Below are 20,157 nucleotides of genomic sequence, written 5' to 3' on the forward strand. Positions count from 1 at the left end.
CTCTCAGGCTTTTTTGCTCCTTAGATGGTACAGGATGGCTGGAGGGAGCTGGAGTTCGATATCTCTTTTTCTCCAGGTAGGTTAGACTCTGAGAAAACTGTAGCCAGTTAGGCTCTTGTAAAATGCTTTTCTTGAAGGTGGGCCTTGTTAAAAACAGAGTGCTCTGGCAGATTTCAAAATGGCTCCTTTTCCCTCTCCCGCTGCTGGAAGCAAGAGGGAATTTTTCTTCAGTATTCATTGTGAGGACTTGTTAGAGCTCTAGGAGGTAAAGCTCACAGAAGTGTTGGGGGCCCCCCATGACTGAGTCCCCCCCAGAATTTTTAACTCTCAGAGTTGTGCACACTGAGCCTCCAGCGATTCATTGATTGCAGTTCAGGTTTTCTTAAACTGGCGCTTGTTCCTACAGAGGCTTTTGTTCATATGTTGTTTTTGTTTTGTTTTGTGTTTTGAGACAGAGTCTCCCTCTTTTGCCCAGGCTGGAGTGCAGTAGTGTGATCTGGGCTCACTGCAGCTTCTGCCTTCTAGGTTCAAGTGATTCTCCTGCCTCAGTCTTCTGAGTAGCTGGGATTCCAGGTGCCTGCCACCATGCCTAGCTAATTTGTATATTTTTGGTAGGGACGAGATTTTGCCATGTTGACCAGGCTGGTCTCAAACTCCTGACCTCAAGTGATCCACCCGCCACAGCCTCCCAAAGTGTTGGGATTACAAGCATGAGCCGCTGCACCTGGCTTGTGTTTTTTGTTCATTAAGTTGTGATTCTCTGTGCCTACCTGTCTCTAATTTTAGGGACAATGATTTGCCCTGTGACCTTTCTTTGATTAATTAAAGAAGGTTGTTGGTTTTTCAGTTTGTTCAGCTTTGTTTGCTTTTAGGACATGGTGACTTCTAAGCTCCTGACATGCCAGAATGGAAACTGGAACTCTGAAATATTTTTATTTATGTTTTTATCTGTCAATTTCAGTGTCAGTAAATGTAGAAATGGTGGGGTGGAAAGAGAATCATCCATAATCCTCTAACAAAAGCAATTGCTGGTTTTTTGACATATGTCTTTCTGCCCTTTTCTTAGTGTATTTGTTTCTTTATACAAGTGAGATTATATAATTTCCTCAAAGATCCACAAAGATAAGATCCTCAAACCCAAAACTGAACTAGATGTCTCTCCCCCTAAACTGTCTGTTCTTGTATTATCAGGATCATCTTATCATCCACCCACTCACCAAGCCAGGAACCTGGGAATTGTTTCTCTCCATCCTTCACATCATTCAGCCCCTAAGTCATGACAGCTATACTTTCGCAATGTGTTTTGGCTCTCTCCTATTACCAGTTCTCCTGCTTGAAGCCCTCATTGATTTTCTCCTGATCTCCTGCAATAATAGAGCCCGTCTCCAGCATTATCCCCCTCAAATTCTGTACACATGTTACTTAAGTGGTGTATTTAAAATGCATATCTGACCACATGACTTTGCTGCTTAAAGCCCTTCAAACACCTCAATGGCTGCTCATTGCTTTTAGGATGAAATCCAAGCTCGTAATCATGGCCTATATATCCCTCTGTGGCCAACACCCCTGCCTCCCTCTCCAGATTCATCTCTTAACACTCCTATTCCCTGCTTTATGTTCCAGTAATAATCTCAGCTCCTAATCCTCCTGCCTGCCACCACGGGATGTTTTCTTATCTGTGTGCCTCATGCAGGCATCCCTGCCAGGATTGCCTTTTCCTCCCATTCTTTTTACCTCATCTGTGTGTCCGTATCTTTTAAGACACAGGTCAGCTGTTATTCCCTCAAAGCTTTACTCTAACTCCTGTACTCCCCTGTCCCCCAAACTGTGTTTCTGTGTACAAATCCATCATTATGTTTCCTTTTAGTTATTTATTCATTCTACCAACTTATCAACAGTATTTGTTTAAGCAGAATTTTAAGCATTGGGATACAGCAGATGATAAAAGTAAGTTCGTACCCTAATGGAGTTTATATTCTAGTGAAGGACGATAGATAATAACAAATAAAAATATAGTATGTCAGTAGGCGATAAGTGCTATGATGAAAAACAAAGCAGACGAAGGAGCGGGATGTTCTGAGGTTGGAGGGGAGGTTGCTTGTTGAAAAAACATGGTCAGGGAAGAAGGCCTTACTGCTAACATGGCCTCTGAGCAAAGGGTTGGTAGAAATAAGCCAGCCAGCCACGCACAGATATACTAAGCATGCTCAGCCCTGAGGCAGAGACCGTAGGGCATGCTTAGTATATTCCCAGGTCAACAAGGAAGGCGGAGTTGTCAGAGCAGAACAGGTGAGGGGGAGAGTGAGTGGTAGAAGATGAGGTTAGGAGCCGATGACAGCTAGATCACAATTAAAGGCTTGCTAGGCCATTGTAAGAACTTTGACTTTTACTCCAAGACTGGAAGCCATTTAAGACTTTTTGTGCAAAGCAGCAGCAAGATCTGGCTGTGTGTTGAGTAGGTTGCTCTGCCTACTGGGTCGAAGATAGGATGATAGCAGTAGGGGAGCATGGAGGCTAATTAGGAGGTTGCTGCAGTAATCTAGGTAAGAGATGATGGCAGCTTGGACTGACTAGAGAGGAGCCAGTGAAGGAAATTAGCGGTTGGAGTTTGGATATGTTTTGAAGGTAGAGCCAACAGGATTTATAAAGGATTGGATATAGCATATGAGAAAAAGCAAAAGTCAAGGATGACTTGGTTTTAGTCTGAAGAACGAGAAGGACAGAATTGCTGTGAGGTGGGAAAGTGGCAGGAGAGTTTTGGATATGTTACATTTCAGAAACCAGGTTCCAATTGGAGATGTTGAGTAGGTAGTTGGAGGTCTACATCAGGAGTTCAGAGGAACAGTCTGAGCCAGAGACATAAATCTGAAAGCTGTCAGCATTTAGATGACATTTCAAAGCTATGGAATCAGAAGAGAGGGAAGGTAAGAGGTGGCATGACTGGGTCCTCGAGCACTCCAAGCTTTAAAGGCTGCACTGACACAGAGGACCCAACCAAGGAGTCTGGGAAGGCATGGCTAGTGAGTGAGAAGGAGAACCAAGTGAAAAATGTGTTTTCAGAGGAAGAGAATGATGACCTCTGTCCATTGTTAGGGCTAGACTGAATAAGCCAAGGACATTGTATTATAAGTCTCCATCTACATATTTATCTCCTCTAAGTGGCTGAAAGCTCTTTGGGAGCAGGAATGGTAGTGTAGTTAGAGCTTTGAAGTCAGTGAGATGGCTGTTTTTCCTTAGGGTGATTCTCTGGGACCTTCAAAGCTCCAATCTCATCTGTAAACTGGGGAGGAAATAATATCTTTTCCACTGAGTCATTGTGAGAATCAAATGAGATTGTCTATACAAAGCATTATGCGCAGTCTCTTTCATATGTTTAAACACATAATGATCATTATTGATTTAGTATACCTGGCATACCGTCCCTCCCTGTTAAGCAACATTTGTTGAATGAATGAGTGAAATGCCTTTCTGTTCATTTAGCATTTCATTCAAGGCCTTTTTTCCCCTATGGTTTTTTGAAGTTTTAACCTTGTATTTTGTGGGTATTTTCTCTAGGGCCTGTCCCCCCGAAGCCGACTCTAGGAGAGGAGAGGAAGAGTTCTTGGGGCAGAGTTGACGCAATGGAGCTCCCCAACTACAGCCGGCAGCTGCTGCAGCAGCTCTACACTCTGTGCAAGGAGCAGCAGTTCTGTGATTGCACCATCTCCATTGGTACCATTTACTTCAGGGCTCACAAGCTTGTCCTGGCTGCTGCCAGCCTCCTGTTCAAAACCCTGCTGGATAACACAGATACCATCTCCATCGATGCATCTGTGGTGAGCCCCGAGGAGTTTGCACTCTTGTTGGAAATGATGTACACGGGCAAACTACCTGTGGGCAAGCACAACTTCTCCAAAATCATCTCCTTAGCAGACAGTCTACAGATGTTTGATGTGGCTGTTAGCTGCAAAAATCTTCTGACCAGCCTTGTAAACTGCTCTGTTCAGGGTCAGGTGGTAAGGGATGTCTCTGCACCATCCTCAGAGACATCCACAAAGGAACCAGAGAAGCCTCAAGTAGAAATCCTTTCATCCGAAGGTGCTGGAGAGCCTCATTCTTCCCCAGAGCTTTCTGCCACTCCAGGGGGCCCTGTGAAAGCTGAGACTGAGGAAGCAGTCCTTGCAGTTTCACAAGAGATGAGTGTGAATTCTCCCACGGCCCAGGAGAGCCAGAGGAATGCAGAGACCCCAGTGGAGACTCCTAACACAGCTGCAGATTGTTCCCCCTCCCCTGTTGTGCAAACCTTTAGTGAGGCAAAGGAGACAAGCACAGAACCAGGTAACAGTCATTGTCTTATAATCCATCCTTCTGTTTTTAATGATCTTTATCAGTTTTAATGTTTCATTAATAAATTTATCAAAGACCACTGTTAGGTAGAAAACCAATATTCAGTGCAATACCATTCTGGGCCATTCTTCTTTTAAAAGTGTCTGTGTTTTTGAACATTGAAAGTCCAAACATGAACTACAGAGAAGAAAAGCAGTATTGGAATAATGATGTACCATTTCGATAATTATCTGTTTTTTTTATTTTATTTTGTTTTCTCTTGAGACGGAGTCTTGCTCTGTTGCCCAGGCTGAAGTGCAGTGGCGTGATCTCAGCTCACTGCAACCTCCGCCTCCCGAGTTCAAGCGATTTTCCTGCTTCATCCTCCCAAGTAGCTGGGATTACAGGCATGCACCACCATGCCTAGCTAATTTTTTGTATTTTTAGTAGAGATGGGATTTCACCATGTTGGCCAGGCTGGTCTCAAACTCCTGACCTTGTGATCCACCTGCCTCAGCCTCCCAAAGTGCTAGGATTATAGGCATGAGCCACCACGCCCTGCTGATTATCTGCTATTTTAATCAGGCTGAGGCCAGCACAAAGGAGGAAGCTGTGAGAGATACTGTTGTCTGTTATTCATAACTAATGTGCTAGATAGAGATCAGTTAGGTGCAGTATATGACCTGAAGATGCTCAGACAGCTGAAACTTGTAAAAAATTTTTCAAGTAATGAATTTCTGATTTGTTTTATTTTGTTCCACATTTAGCATGTGAAAGGAAACATTACCAGCTGAATTTTCTTCTAGAAAATGAAGGTGTCTTCTCAGATGCACTCATGGTTACCCAGGATGTTTTAAAAAAACTAGAAGTGTGTTCAGAAATTAAAGGTCCACAGAAGGAGGTAGGTACCTCTGACTTTTGTACTTGTTTGCTAGTTTAGAGTTCTCAGGATACCTTACTAACTTTCCATATGGGGCAGAAATAGCCCAGGGTTTCAATGTTTTGAAACTCTAATTTTTAAAAATTTATTCCCTAAAGGGCAGTCTCGCAAAAGTACTTAGGCAAGATACTTTCAAAATGAAGTTACATTTTGATCACCAAGAGAATCCTAGCTTCTAACCAGTTTTGATCCAGGATACTTAACTGATCATACAATTTCCTCCTGATTAATCACAGATAAATTTAAGAAGGTAGCCATGTATAACCCCAAACCTGAGACTTAAACAATTCAAATTAAAACAAAACAATAGATACTCAAAATATGAACAAAAAGGACTATATATATGAATTATTGGTAAAATACATCCAATATTTAGGAATAACAGTGGCCATTTTCAGACATAAAAACAGTAATGGTAAACATTTATTGAATGCTTCCTGTATTAAGCTTGGCATATGTGTTATCACATTTAATTTTCACAAAAATCATCAGTGTGGGTATTATTGTTAAGTCCTGTTTTATACATGAGAAAACTGTCTCAAAGAGGTGGTGTAATTTGGAGAAGGTCACAGAGCTCATATGACCCTGAGCCAGAATTGAAACCTCAGCATTCTGACTTTAGAGCTGCTCCCTTACACACTGAGTTATACTGCCTCCCAACAGGGTAAAAGTGATGCATATATGTATAAGTGTTTAGGAATCGCCTGACAGAAAACTGCCAAATGGCTATCATGCTTTCTTAGCTGACCTCTTTTTTAAGTAACTCAGTTGAGACGCTTTCCTACCTGTGTGATCTCTCAATACTTGATTCTTCACACCTGACCCTGCAGGATTCGACTCCACAACCAATTTAGAATTCCATTTATTTCCCTTTTCTCCCAGCCCTGCTTCCCCATTCTGAGAGGCCACTGGCAGAGCAAGAGGCCACTGTCCCAGCAGGCTTGCTCCTCTGATTGGTAGGGGGTAGTGTGGGTCGATCCTCCCATGTTGCTGTAGGCAATTTTGTATTAATCCAAGTAATACATGCCTTCTAATAATTAAATGTTTTCCTGATTCATAGCAAGTTACTTTTTTAAAAAACAAATTCAAGGTCTAGTATTTATTTTAGCTGTGTTAATTGACAGTTGGCTATACATTGTTTTCTTGGGAGACAAGCTAGTTACAAGGCTGGGCTAACCCTGATGACTCTCTTTGGGAGGTTTCAAGTCATAAATCCTTGGTACTCTTTGTACTGATTATGCTGAAGGACATTATGGTTTTATATTTTTGCACTTGCATGTTCTCTTAACTGTTCAATCCATCATTTTTTGTCATTAGTTTGTTACCTTGATAACTTCTAGACACACCTCTTCATTTTCTCTTAAGGCTTCCTCTCCACTTTGGCTACAGAGGAGTAACGTTATTCCTTAGATCAGCAATACTCAAGTTATTAGTGTCACCTTTATACTTAGGTGAACTGTGTCTTATGCATTTTTTTTAACATTGGTACCTAAAAGTATGTGGCATATAACAGGTGGTCAAGAAATGTCTGTTATACATGCATTCGTTCAACATTTCTTTCTTTTTTTCCATTTCTTGTTCTAATTTTTTGATGGCAATATCATTAATGGTCCTTTAAATGAACACTGATTTGCTATTCGTGATCATTATAGGCTTATATTATTTCTTCCTCAGTTTTAGAGATCAGAGTAGGAGCTCTGCAAATCACTTGGTGGCTGTTTTTAAAGCCTATTCTGTTACAGTCCGTAATAAATATTTGAACTTCAGAAAGAAAAAGGGAACAGATACTTTAAGAACATAAGATTAAACAGAGTTAGGGAGATGCTGCTTTGTACTTGGGCCTCTACTTCTGTCTCTCTGTCTCATAGTTTGTTTCAGACAGCCTTATTGAGCTATGACTGACATGCGGTAACCTGTACATAGGTGTACTGTACAGTGTGATTAGTTTTGGTATATGCCCTGAAACCATCACCACAGTCAAGATGGTAAACATCTCCATCACCCCCAAAAGTTTCTTCGTGTCCGTGTGTACTCCCTCTCTCCTGCCCCTTCCAGTTACCCACGTCCCAGGTAACTGCTGGTCTGCTTTCAGTCACTGTACATAAGTTTGTATTTTCTAGAGTATTGTATAAATGGAATCATATGGTATGTATTTTTTGTCTGGCGTTCATTCAGCGTAAGTATCTTGAGATTCATCCATGGTTTTTTTTTTTTTTTCCCCCTTTTTTCTTTTTCTGTGAACTCTACAGAGATACGCCCCTACTGTTGTGTGTTCATTCCTTCTTATTGCTGAGTCATGTGCATTGTGTGGATATACAATTCATTTATCCAGCTCTACTATTTACTAGCATTGTGACTTTAGGCAGCTTCATCTTTATAAGCCTCAGTGTCCTTGTTTGTAAAATGGGGATACTATCACCTGCATCATGGGGTCATTGTGAATTATGATTATTTAAATAAAATTCATAGTAAAATGCCAGACACTCGGTAGGAGATCAGTAGGGAACAACTGCTATTGTTTGTTTATACATTAACTCAGTATTTTAGACCTAATAGACCTTGAAACCGCCTTTTCACTGAATGCCTTATAATATCCTGGTGCCATGGCCATTTACTCTGACACATGAGATGGTTTGCTGTTACTTTTTTTTTTTTTGAGACGGAGTCTCGCTCTGTCACCCAGGCTGGAGTGCAGTGGCGCGATCTCAGCTCACTGCAAGCTCCACCTCCCAGGTTTCCGCCATTCTCCTGCCTCAGCCTCCCAAGTAGCTGGGACTACAGGCGCCGCCACCTCGCCCGGCTAGTTTTTTGTATTTTTGTAGAGACGGGGTTTCACCGTGTTAGCCAGGATGGTCTCGATCTCCTGACCTCGTGATCTGCCCGTCTCGGCCTCCCAAAGTGCTGGGATTACAGGCTTGAGCCACCACGCCCGGCCGGTTTGCTGTTACTTTAAGCTTAATTTGTAAGGCATGCTTTCAGATAGGTACCACCATCCACTTGGAAGTAGCTTCTTAAACTTCAAGGGCAGTGTCTGGTCTGAAGCAATCACTTTCTAGAACAGTCTCCAGAGGAAGTAGCTTCCTGTACTGCAGGGGTAGTATCTAGAATGAAGCAATCAGTCTCTAGCAATGTATAGAAAAATCATCTGAGATGCTTGTTACAAAGCACCTCTAGAACTCATTTCCATAGTGTCTGATTCTTAGGTTGTGGTAGAACTTGGGAATCTACATCTTTAACAGGCTCCCCATGGGTTGCTGTTTTGGAACCTGTAGACTACATTTTGAGAAGCATAGCTGGAGAAGTGAATGGCTTGCAAAACTCTTAGTGTGTGATGGCAGATGTCATAATGTCTGTGCTGGCACCTTTCAGTGGCATGAGAGGCCACCGAATACCCATTTTTCTCATTTGCTTACCCTTTGATTTAGCGGATGTTTACTGAGCAACTGATATGTGCCAGACTGAGCCGCTTGCTAGGCAGAGAAACTTCAGTAAGACTTGATCCCTGTCCTTAAAGAGTATCTTGACAGCAGAGAAATCCTGCCACATGTGTGGTTATTTTGGGGGAAGTATGCACAAGAGTCGCCAAATTACAGATTTCACCATAAGGCTTCAGCAATGAGCGCATTTAAGAGCTGTTCACTTAGAACAACATTGTTTCACATTTCCGTACAATTTTACAGTTTGGGGTATTTTGTTTTTCTGTTTGTACATTTTTAGCTCCCCAAGAGCTTTGAGTGGTGTCCTGTGATTGGTCGTTGTTTGGTTAATCATAACTTGAGAACAGCTTAACATTAAAAATAGTCTACTCCTGGATGTGTCATTCCATTTCTGAAACACAGCTGTGAGGTGTGCACCTGGGCAGGATTGAGTTTAGGGAGGACACCATGAACTAGTGTCCCGATTGTTTTATTTCCTGAGATCAATGATGAAAGGTGGCAAAGCCATTCCCTGAGCGGTGATTGCAGCAACATGAGAAGAAGCTGGGCTACTTGAATTGTGAGAAACCAAAGCCAAAACTTATTAAAGAGAAATCTCTTGGGTGCTGGAGTGGGAACATGTCTTCTGCATGTCTTTGTATCAGTGTAATATCCCTTACCCATGAGAAAAGCAGATAGTGACCTAAGAGGTCACTTCTGACCTTTGGCCAAGCTGAGTAAAACTTTTATTTAGAGCCAGACTCATACTGTTTTTCAGTTTTTATGCTAGGTTTTTGTTTTTTGTTTTTTGTTTGTTTGTTTTTGAGACTGAATCTTGCTCTGTTGCCCAGGCTGGAGTGTAGTGGTGCAATCTCAGCTCACTGCAGCCTCGCCCTCCCGGGTTCAAGTGATTCTCCTGCCTCAGCCTCCTGAGTAGCTGGGACTGCAGGCACGCGCCACCATGCCTGGCTAATTTTTGTATTTTTGGTAGAGACAGGGTTTCACCATGTTGTTCAGGCTGGTCACGAACTCCTGACCTCAGGTGATCCGCCTTAGCCTCCCAAAGTGCTGGGATTACGGGCGTGAGCCACCGTGCCCAGCCTTTTTTTTTTTTTTTTTTTTTTTAATGTTTTAGAAATCATTTATTTAACTCTTCTGGACATTAGCATTAACAAGTTTTGACACTGCCACTTATTTGCTCTGTGGCTTTAGGCAAGTTGTTTTGCCTCTCTGTGCCAGTTTTCATGTGGGTAAAAACAAAGGCACGGTAGGGGTTGGACAGGGCGCTGGCACTGGCATTTTCCAGTTCTCTCATCTGTATTTTCTGACATGTGTCTGCCTCCCGACATGCAGGCAGCAGAGATGCTACAGATTGAGAACAGCGTGGAGCTAACAAGACTTGCATACAGTGAGACACAGTGGATGATTTTATGAGTGGCTGGGATACTTTCTGGAGGTTGAAAATTGTTTTTATTTAGCTGGCATCACGTGTCCATTAATGGCACTCAGCATCCCCAGGGATTGAGCGTGGCTTGCACTTCAGTGACAGACAAGCCCCACTGGGACTGTGAGGCTCAGGGAATTTCACTGGGGATTCAGACACCACCCATGGTCCCTGCAGACCAGGCGGTGCTCAGAAGCATGGAGGCATCAGAGATCCCGTTCTCATCCAGGACACCACGTAGCCTGGGAGGCACCACGTTGTTACTAAAACAACTAAATTAGGGTAGACATAGGAATATCAGAGAGAGTTGTAGGGAGATGCTGTAAACACATTCACGTACCGCAGGGAGCACCAGACCAGCTGAACTGGGGACCCTTTCCAGCTCCGGGCTTCTAGGATTCCTTTGAGCGCCTTCTGTGTGCAATCTACTGGTCCAAACTGGCTTATGCAAAGTTAACTTGTTGGCTTCTGTGACTTCATAGTGTGAAAGGAGAGATAGCTCTGGCCATGGCTGGGTACAGGTATGGCAACACCATTATCAGGACCTGGGTTCTTTCTCCCCATCTCAGCAATGCTTCCTCTCTGTGGCCTCCACTTTCGGAAAGGCTTGCCCTCATGGTGACAGAAATGGCAGCAGCTGCTCTAACTTCAGGTGCAATCCAACAGAAAGTGGCCAAAGCCGTGGTAGGTGGCACACAGTCACAAGGTAAAGTCCCACGATAGGCCGTCTGCGCCTTGGGGAGCAAGGAAGCCAGTGGTGGATCAGTCCAAGTCCCAAAACCTTAAAAGTAGGGAAACCGGCAGTGCAGCCTTCAGTCTTTTGCCAGAGGCCGGAGAGCCCTTGGCAAACCACCGGTGTGAGTCCAAGAATCCAAATGCTGAAGAACTTGGAGCCTGATGGTCGAGGGCAGGAAGCATCCAGCATGGGAGAAAGATGAAGGCTGGAATTGTCTTCCTTCTTTATTCCTAGCCATGTCTCTGCTTTTAATTAATTGTGTATACAGTAAAGTGGGTCTTCAACTAGAATAAGGAGATAACTTTTTCTACTATTGATTTCTGTGCTTTTTGATCGACTCTTCACCTAGAAATCTAGAAGACTCCCAAAGCTGAAGACCTAGTAGCATTTTTTTCTCCTTCAACTTTATTTCAAAGGCAAACACGTCTCTTCTCCTATGTGAATCTGGTGTTTTCAGCCGTGTCGCTGCTGTGGAGGTTTGTCAAGTGCAGATCTGTGTTTGGAGGGCTCTGTTCACTGAAGGGTTGGGTAGCCCTCTTGAGAGTGAGTTAATGAGATTCATTTTACAGGTCTATGAAAGGTGAAAATAAGTTGTTGTTTTTCCAAATTTCCTTTCTGTTAATGATTAAGCCTAAGATGTGCAGCCATGGATAGAAGGGCTAATGGTTTTATGGCAAGGGAATTTTATTTAATTAAACATTTATTGAGCACCTACTATATACCAGTCTATTCATTGAGACCAAGAAAAGTGATACAAATTGTCTACATACTACCCAGTGTTCAAAGCGGTATTGATTCTGGTAAGTCTAATAGAACCCAGTGTAAATAGATTCGATTATGCTTAAATCCGGGAGGTAGAACTAGATGAAAGGGGTGCCAGCTACTCTCCTTACTAGACCTGTGACCTTAGGCAAGTTACTTAACCTCCTTGAAGTTCATCTAAAATAGTAGTAGTAACGTCTCCCAGGCCTGGTGTGAGGAGGAGGAAGGTAGATGGCACGGTGTCCGGGATGATGTGGAGCGATTATAGTCTCTATCATTATTGCCATCACCCAGCCCTCAGCAGTCAACAGAGGCCTGAGTGAACAAGAATATAGTATAACTCAAACAGATCTGAAGGCAGTAGGCAAACAATTGGGGTAAATAAGTCAACTCAGTTAAAAGGCTTGAGTTAAGGGAAAGATTAAATGGTTTTTCACTTATAGAGGAAAAGAAATGGTCTCATCTTGAAATATATTTACCTACATTTCACTCATAGGCAAAGTACTTAGATTACTTCTGTGACCGTGCATTAACATGAATTTATTGAAGTACCTTTACCCCTGAGAATTAAGAGTTAGTTCCAAATGTATGGTTAAAGAACTTAGCCCTTTCAACAGAACTCTGTTTTGGTCAGCTTTTGGAGTTCTGTTACATGATAGTAATTGACGAACCCCTGCCTATCCTAATATCCTAATACCCTTCTGTTTAGGCAGAAAAACTGTTGCAGAAAAGGGCTTGCTTGCTTATTCCACTGTGGAGCCCTAGGCAGCTTTAGGGGGCTGATGGAGTAACTGCTGTAGTGCTGGCATGGGTGTAGGTCCCCAGTAGGTTCTGAAAGAAAGAGCAGAGAGAGCAGGGCTGTCCATGCAGCTAACTGCCCTCTCCTGGCCCTTTCATCAGCCCACCCCTGCTTCTCTTCCCAGATGGCCGCCCTAGCATCACTGTTGAGCAATGAAGTGAACAAATGTTTTAATTTCACTGCTGAGTAGTTCTGCAAAGAGGGAGACAGCAGAGAGGATAATGAGAAGCGTATCAGATGCCACCATTGATGAAAGCTTCTCTTCCCCACTGGCTCAAATGATAATGCCAGACAAATTGGATACTGAGAGATGTGGATTTGGGATATTCGGAGAGTTTCAGGTGGAAAAAAAAAAGCCTGGCCTAGGCTAGAATGAGATAGCTGTATGCTGTATTAATTGAGATGCACAAAAGGCAGGCAGGAAGGAAAGGGAAAATAAAAAGAAAGAAACATGTTTACTGAGGGTATTAGCAGCAAGTGGCTCTGTATTAGTTATCCAGTGCTGTATCACAAATTGTTCTAAAATCTAGCAGCTTCAAACAACAAACATTTATTACCACAGTTCCCGTGGGTGAGGAATCCAGGTACAGCTCATCTGAATCCTCTGGCTCAGCCACTCGCAGGCTGCAGTCAAGGTGTCAGCCAGGGCTGCATCTCAAGGCTCAGCCCAGGGAGTATCTTTTTCTAGGCCCACTCTCATGGCTGTTGGCAGGCTTCAGAAGATCCACTTCCAAGCTTACTCCCTGACTGTTGGCTGGAGACATCAGTTCTTTGCCACCTGGGTGTCTCCATAGGGCAGCTCACAACATGGCAGCTTGCATCTCACAGAGCAAGGGCAGAGAGAGAAAGCACAGGCAAGATGGAAGTCAAACTAGCCTGATCTCAAAAGTAGCATCCTGTAACTTTTACCATATTCTCCTTCTTAGAAGCAAGTCATGAGGTTCAATCCAACAGCATGAATATCCAGAGTCAGGTATCATTAGGATCCATTTTAGATGCTGCCTGCCTTGGGGTCCCTACTGCTGTCGGTGAGAAGGCGTTTTAAAGAGATTTCAAGCCAACTAACAAAAGCATGAAAAGTTGATTTAATTTAGCCAAAGGGGATTAAGCATTCAACTGACATCTTCATTTCTTGTTTATTATTTTTTAAATACAAGATGAGTTACCTTAGGTTCTCAGAAGTTTCTTACGCTAATGATATGTTGATGTGGATTATTAAACTGTGTTTTCTCTCTGTGTACTTTTGGAGATGACTGAAAAACACAGGAAACTTTTAAAGTTTAATGTAGCTTTTTTATACAGACATCCTGTGATTAGGAAGCAAGCTAAAGCAAAGCCAAGAAACACAAGGTGTAACTCGTTTATAATTTCTACTTGGGAGGAGAGGAGAAAGATAAAATCTCTCTAAATAAAAATCTTAAACATATACTTACTACCAGAATTGGTAATAACAGCTGTCTAGCTAAATTTTGCTGTGTTGGTACAGTATTCGTGAGCTCCTTTAGTGTAGTGGGGAGACTGTGTGTATGTAGAAAACTAACCTTTTGCTCTCTAAAGACTCTGGTGAGAAAATTTTTCTGTTTTATAATCTTGACACTAAAAAAAATCAAAGGTAGATGGTAGCTTTGTCAAGTAGAAATATAAAGACTCTACATATGACTGTACACACGAAATTCAGTTTTGGTTATCAGATTTTTTCAAGTAAATTAATTATTGCTAGAATAGAAATATGAATCCTACCTTCCAATTGACCTTCCTCGTATTTGCATGAGAGATGTTCTGTCAGACCAAAGAAAGGAATACTAATTTTGTTTATTTTGCCACTGGGGTTGTTGATGTCTTAGAAGGGTCTAGAAGAGTCAAGATGATGACTTTGGTTTTATATGCGCCCCTGAGACCTCTGGAGGGAGGATAAGGTGTGTCCAGCAGAAACCATGTGGCAGCTCTGGATTGAAACAGTGCAGGGTTAGAGCTGCTTTTCAGAGTGGTTTGCATAAAGGTGATAGTTAAAGCGATACATGTGAGAGCTTTTCAAAAGGGAGCATATAAAAGGAGAAAAAAAATAAAAGATTGAGACCAGTCTTAGGTGCTGTTAATGGTTACGGATTTGGAAGAAGAACCAGTGTGAAAGGCTGAAAAGGAGTGGTCAGGAAGGCAAGTTCTTATCCCACATACTTCAGTGCTGCTGAAATCAGAAGAGAATTGTGATACAGAGGCACTGCCAAATGCCACCGAAAGGTCAAGTGGCACAAAGCCAGAGGCAAGGCCCGTTATATAAACGTTGGTTAGGGGAAGAAGCTGTGAAGCCCCTTCAGGCTGAAAGCAGTCATTCACACGGCGTAATTAACATGTGAGTCATATGTTCTTACAGCTGGCAACTACAAGCCAACACATTGTTAGCCTTAATTGTTACCGACTATATCTAAAATTAATAAGCCCCATGTCTTTTTAAATAGTCTGTCATTTATAATGTAAATGATTTAAGGTATTCTTTTTTCCTAAATTGTGAGATTTTAATTGCATTCTCAAATAATAAAATGACAGTTCATTAGATTTAAATTCAGACATCCTTGCCCATGAAATACTTAAAATGCCAGATTCAGAAAGGTATAATTAGGTAAGAAGTGCAGTAAGTTTATTAAAAATTCACTGAGCCCCTACTGTGTGCCAGGCTGTGCTATTTGCTGAAGATACAAGGATACAGAACAGCATAATTCGTGTCTTCAAGAAGTCTAGTAGGAGAAAAAATGTAATAATTATAATATAGTATGACAAATGTCAAATTAAAAAGCAGTGAAGAGGAGGTAGGGCCTGTGGCCAGGAAAGGCCTCCCAGCAGAGGTAACCCCTGAGCAAGGTTCGAGCATGGAGTCGTGGAATTGGAGTCCTCCAGAAGACAGGGGTAGGAGCATGGGATCGCGGGTCTTGTTGGAACTGCCACTGGGGAAGAAAGTGCAGTGGATGAGGAGCTACAGGAGAAGCTGGCAGGAATCAAACTGTTGAGGGCCTTGTTTGCCAGATGCAGGGAGTGGATGGTTCTTGTGGTTCACTAATCTATCTTTCTGGGTACTTTTGTTCCATAGACTGTAGTGAAGTGTCTCGAGGGTGAAGGAGGACATTCAGCATTCCAGAGAATCCTGGGTAAAGTAAGAGAGGGGAGCCTGGATGTTCAGACTGTTGTGTCCCTGTTGAGGCTGTACCAAGATTCTAATCCTGCAGTAAAAACAGCACTGTTAGACAGGAAGCCAGAAGATGTAGACACAGTGCAGCCAAAAGGTAGGAGAAGATCCTATGGATTGGAATGGCAGGGTTTTATTTTGGGATGATGCTATAAAGTTTGTTCCAGTGATGCGTTTCTTTGGTGGCTTAGTTATTAAGTGGTTTTCACATAAGTTTCACATGTAAATTCCAGAAGCTGCATGTTAAATATACACCAACTAAATTTGAGTCTCCATTTCTATCCCACAGTTAACTAGTCTGACACCTTGAAGTTGGAGAATATCATCAATGTTCTCCTGCCCTTCAAAAAGCCACACATTCAAATCAATGACTTGAGTACCCAGGGTGGACTGGTTCGCTGACAGCACTTTAAGGCTGAAGCTTCTCTCATTTGGGTTAGGTACAAAGCAGTGGCCTTGCCAACCAGAAGTTAACCTCTGGCTGGCTCTGCAGCTTTGTGTTTCGACAGATAAATGAAACATTTTTCCTTTCATAGAGTTTAAACAGAATAATAAAGTATTTTCCTCTGTAAAAGAGAATCTGCATTCAGGTGCTCAGAATAAGCTGAAAATCACTTTACTATTCTGTTAGATCTCTCTTGACAAACCATGCTGTCATTTTCTTCAAATTGACTAGCTTCTCTTGTGTGTTTCTAACTCTTTCTCCCCCAGGGAGCACAGAGGAGGGAAAGACCTTGTCTGTTCTGTTACTAGAACACAAAGAGGACCTGATACAGTGTGTAACACAGCTGAGACCTATTATGGAGTTCCTGGAAACAGCCAAGGAGGAATTCCTGACTGGCACTGAAAAAAGGGTAACTGTGTCAAGTGTCTCCTCCCTCCTCCTGAATTCATATAGCACTTAAAAAAATTCTTTTGTGGCACATAGCATTTTATACTTGCAGTATTTTAATACATACTGCATAGTAAGCACCTTGAAGTTGAGGTGCTTGTTTCGTATCCTGTCGCTTTCCTCACAGTAGCTTGCTGAAGGCCTTGCACATGGAGCCATAAGGAAAATGGATAGGTGGGTGGGTGGGTGGGTGGGTGGATGGATGGATGGATGGATGGGTGGGTGGATGGATGGACAGGTGGACAGGTGGACAGATGGACGGATGGATGGTTGGACGGACAGATGGACAGATGGATATATGCTATTCTTGCTCTGACTCTATCAATTTTTACTGTAAACTGTATCGAGTTAAAATGTTAAGGAAATTTTGTAATTATTATGACACCTTTCCTCTTTATAGAAATGTACTGTACATTTGGAATATGTAGAAAATGGGGAAAGCAATCAAAAAGAAAAAATTCACATTTCACCACTCAGCGATGACACTGCTAACTCCTGAAGCATGTGTTCCCCTCTTTTTTTTTTTTTTCTGAGGCGGAGTCTTGCTCTGTCTCCCAGGCTGGAGTGCGGTGGCACGATCTTGGCTCACTGCAAGCTCTGCCTCCCGGGTTCACGCCATTCTCCTGCCTCAGCCTCCCAAGTAACTGGGACTACAGGCTGCCCACCACAACGCCCAGCTATTTTTTTGTATTTTTAGTAGAGACGGGGTTTCACCGTGTTAGCTAGGATGGTCTCGATCTCTTGACCTCGTGATCCGCCCGCCTCGGCCTCCCAAAGTGCTGGGATTATAGCCGTGAGCCACCGCATCCGGCCGTGTTCCCCTCTTTCTTATTTGAGTCATCCCAGGATGGCGTTATACAGAACATATGGTTTTCTAACTTGACTTTTTACTTAATATCTTAATACATGTCTATGCCTATAATATGGATTTTGTAGCCTATCTAATGGACATTCCATAATTCATTAATTCTTTATCATTGGGCATTAGTGTCCTTTTTTTTTTTTTTTTTGTTTTTGCTATTATAAGTGATGTTGTGAAAAACATTCTTGCACATAAATCTTTCCATACCTCTGAAATTATTCCCTTACTATACTCTCTAAGAAGTGGAATTTTGGAATCGAGAGTATAAAAATTTTCAAGTGTTTGATACATATTGCCAAATTGCCCTTCAGGAAGGTTGTACCAATTTACTCTCCCACCAGCTAGCTACTAAAATCCTCATAAAACTGCTGGCATGACTTCTCAAGGCAACTAGATAACTATGTTTGTTGGTGTTATTGATTTCAACTTTGTGCTAAAAATACTTTTATATCTGGGAAGAAGGAATAGGGATAGAGTACTTTTGTGGCATCAGTTCCTAAAACTGTGGGAAGTGACTTAAGTGTTCAGGAGAGAAAACGTTTAGAAGCCACTGGTATAATGGCTAAGCCCTGAATTTACAGTGACGACTAGATCCTCAATTTTATTTTTCTCAGTGATCTTATGTTGCACATGTGTGCATGCACACACACACACACACACACAAAGGGAACAACCTTTAATCTCAGAATTACATTTTGTGATTTGTTTTTAAAATTTTAAGTCCTTTGAACTTCTTAGAGAAATAAAATATACAAAGATTAAACTTCTATCTTTTCTCCTTAGTCTTTCAATTAAGTGTGATTTCAGACACTCAATTTAAGTAAGTTGCTTATAGCTCTAGAAGTTCCTGATTCCCTCTTTAGCGATTTCATTGGATTACTCATTCAAACCTTTTTCTTATTAGCTAGATTGAATGTGTCCTTTGAACTGTTTCATTATCTTGGTAAAACAGCATTTATAGATAGAGTCCAAACTCAGCCTCATTCTCTGCAGCAAGATAGACCACACTGTCATTTTCTTCTGTCACTTTCAGTTTACTTGAAAGAGAAAGCTGAAGCAGAAGTGCTTAAATTAGTTATAAATCACAAAAACACTTCTTAAGATTGGGGTTCCACCAGACCTTCGTTAAGTGATTCCTTCTCATGAAAGCTGAAGCATACTATAAAGTGGGAGTGGAGAGGTGAATGTTGATTGAATAGCCACAGTATTTTGACATCGTGTGGAATGTGTACCCAGGCCTTTTCCAACTTTTTTTCTGGTTAGAAACCATGCTAATAATGGATGCCATGGCCTTTATAAATATGTTGGGTTTTCTAAGAAGCAGTAACCAGGAACATATTTACATAAGGACTGGAAACAGAAAAAAAAAGGTAATTACTATAGCTGTCATTTATTTATTGCTTATTGTGTGCCAGGCAATGTGCTGAGGACTTTTTAAACATTACTGAGTTTTGCCTTCATAGCAACTTTATGACATCATGGATATTACCCTTATTTTAAAGATGAAGAAACAGAACACAGGAGGTGAAGCAGCTCACCCAAAGACACAGCTGTTTGGGGCTGGTAATAAGAACTAGACTTCTAATCAAAACATACTCTCTTAACCCCTATGAGTACTTCTCCCTAATCGTATCAATAACATAGTCATTTCTTAAAGATCACATATGTCCTAGGAGTTAGGCAAAGCCATACAAACAGCACCTTCATTTTACAGTAACAACTGTGCAAGAGTTGGTATTATCTTCTTTTTCAAGTGAGGAAAATAAGGCTTGAAGAATTAAATAACTTGCCCAAGGTCACACAGGCAATAAATACTAGAACTGCAATTTGAACTAGGTCTGTCTGGATTTAAAGCCTGTGCTTACTCTTACCGGTGTCTGGCTGCCTCTTTATGTATCAGATTATTGCTTAGGAACCAAGATTTAGCTCTGAAATCAGTATGATGTTTAGATACAAGCTCTTATTTTTAAATTATGATTTATTTAGTAGAAATCTATATATTAGACCTGAAAGAGGATGACTATATTCTGCACTGACAAAGAATATGACAGCTTGATTTATTATGTATATATTCCTTTCATATATATAAAACCAATTTGGTTTTAAAGCTAAATTCATTATTTTAAAATGGAAGTTAATTTGATAATGGCAGCCTCTGGCATACTACCATGACTAGGAGCTGACATTTTCCCAAAGGAAAGCTCAAAATTCAGTCCCTGTGAATCTGTAGATTACATGTATTGAAATAATCCCCTGCTTTATCAGTTCCATAAGAGCTAAGCTATGCATATTATGCCGTAGTCCATTAAGAAATAGTTCTATTGTAATATAAAAATATCTGTAAAATATCTGTCACGTGTTTTATTTTCATCCTTTTGCTAGAGTTCTGTGCCCTTTTGACTCAAAATCCTCTAGCACACCAAGGAAGGACAAAGGAGTGGAATTGCTGAATTATGACTGGAGCTGATGTATGTGGCTCTTGAGAATGAGAGGAATGGATAATGAGGAATCCACAAGAAAAATAATCCAGAAAGGCACTTTAAATCTAATATTTTGGAGTCCACAGACTAATGTACAGATTATCTGAGTATTCAGATTACTATGCAAGTAAAGTAAAACAATGGAATTACAACCTATGAAATTATAACCTATGCTAATATTATGAACTTTACTGAAAAAATACCAAAAAACATTAAACCATGTTAATTGTCAATCTGTGTTTCTCAATCTTAGTGTCCAAACAAGCCACATCTAAAGAACCAGGTTAGAGGCAGGTTACTTGCTGTGTCATGTAGACCTAGTTTAGGAATGTTTCCACAAAAT

At 41.5% G+C, this 20,157-nt stretch overlaps 1 protein-coding gene across 3 annotated transcripts in view; it reads left to right on the forward strand.

Annotated features, from left to right (window-relative positions):
- ZBTB40 (zinc finger and BTB domain containing 40) overlaps positions 1 to 20,157 on the forward strand; it is an 80,343-nt gene that overhangs the window by 35,311 nt on the left and 24,875 nt on the right. For 2 of the 3 annotated variants that reach the window (XM_025357658.1, XM_025357651.1), the window contains 4 exons: positions 3,556 to 4,317; positions 5,073 to 5,206; positions 15,485 to 15,677; positions 16,292 to 16,434. In XM_025357658.1, the coding sequence (XP_025213443.1) occupies positions 3,621 to 4,317; positions 5,073 to 5,206; positions 15,485 to 15,677; positions 16,292 to 16,434 (1,167 nt within the window). In that variant the 5' untranslated portion in view covers positions 3,556 to 3,620. The remainder of the gene's footprint in view (positions 1 to 3,555; positions 4,318 to 5,072; positions 5,207 to 15,484; positions 15,678 to 16,291; positions 16,435 to 20,157) is intronic. The other variant, XM_025357666.1, reaches the window with a different exon arrangement.

The sequence above is a fragment of the Theropithecus gelada genome, chromosome 1 (assembly GCF_003255815.1).
Source record: "Theropithecus gelada isolate Dixy chromosome 1, Tgel_1.0, whole genome shotgun sequence".
NCBI classification, from domain to species: Eukaryota; Metazoa; Chordata; class Mammalia; order Primates; family Cercopithecidae; genus Theropithecus; species Theropithecus gelada.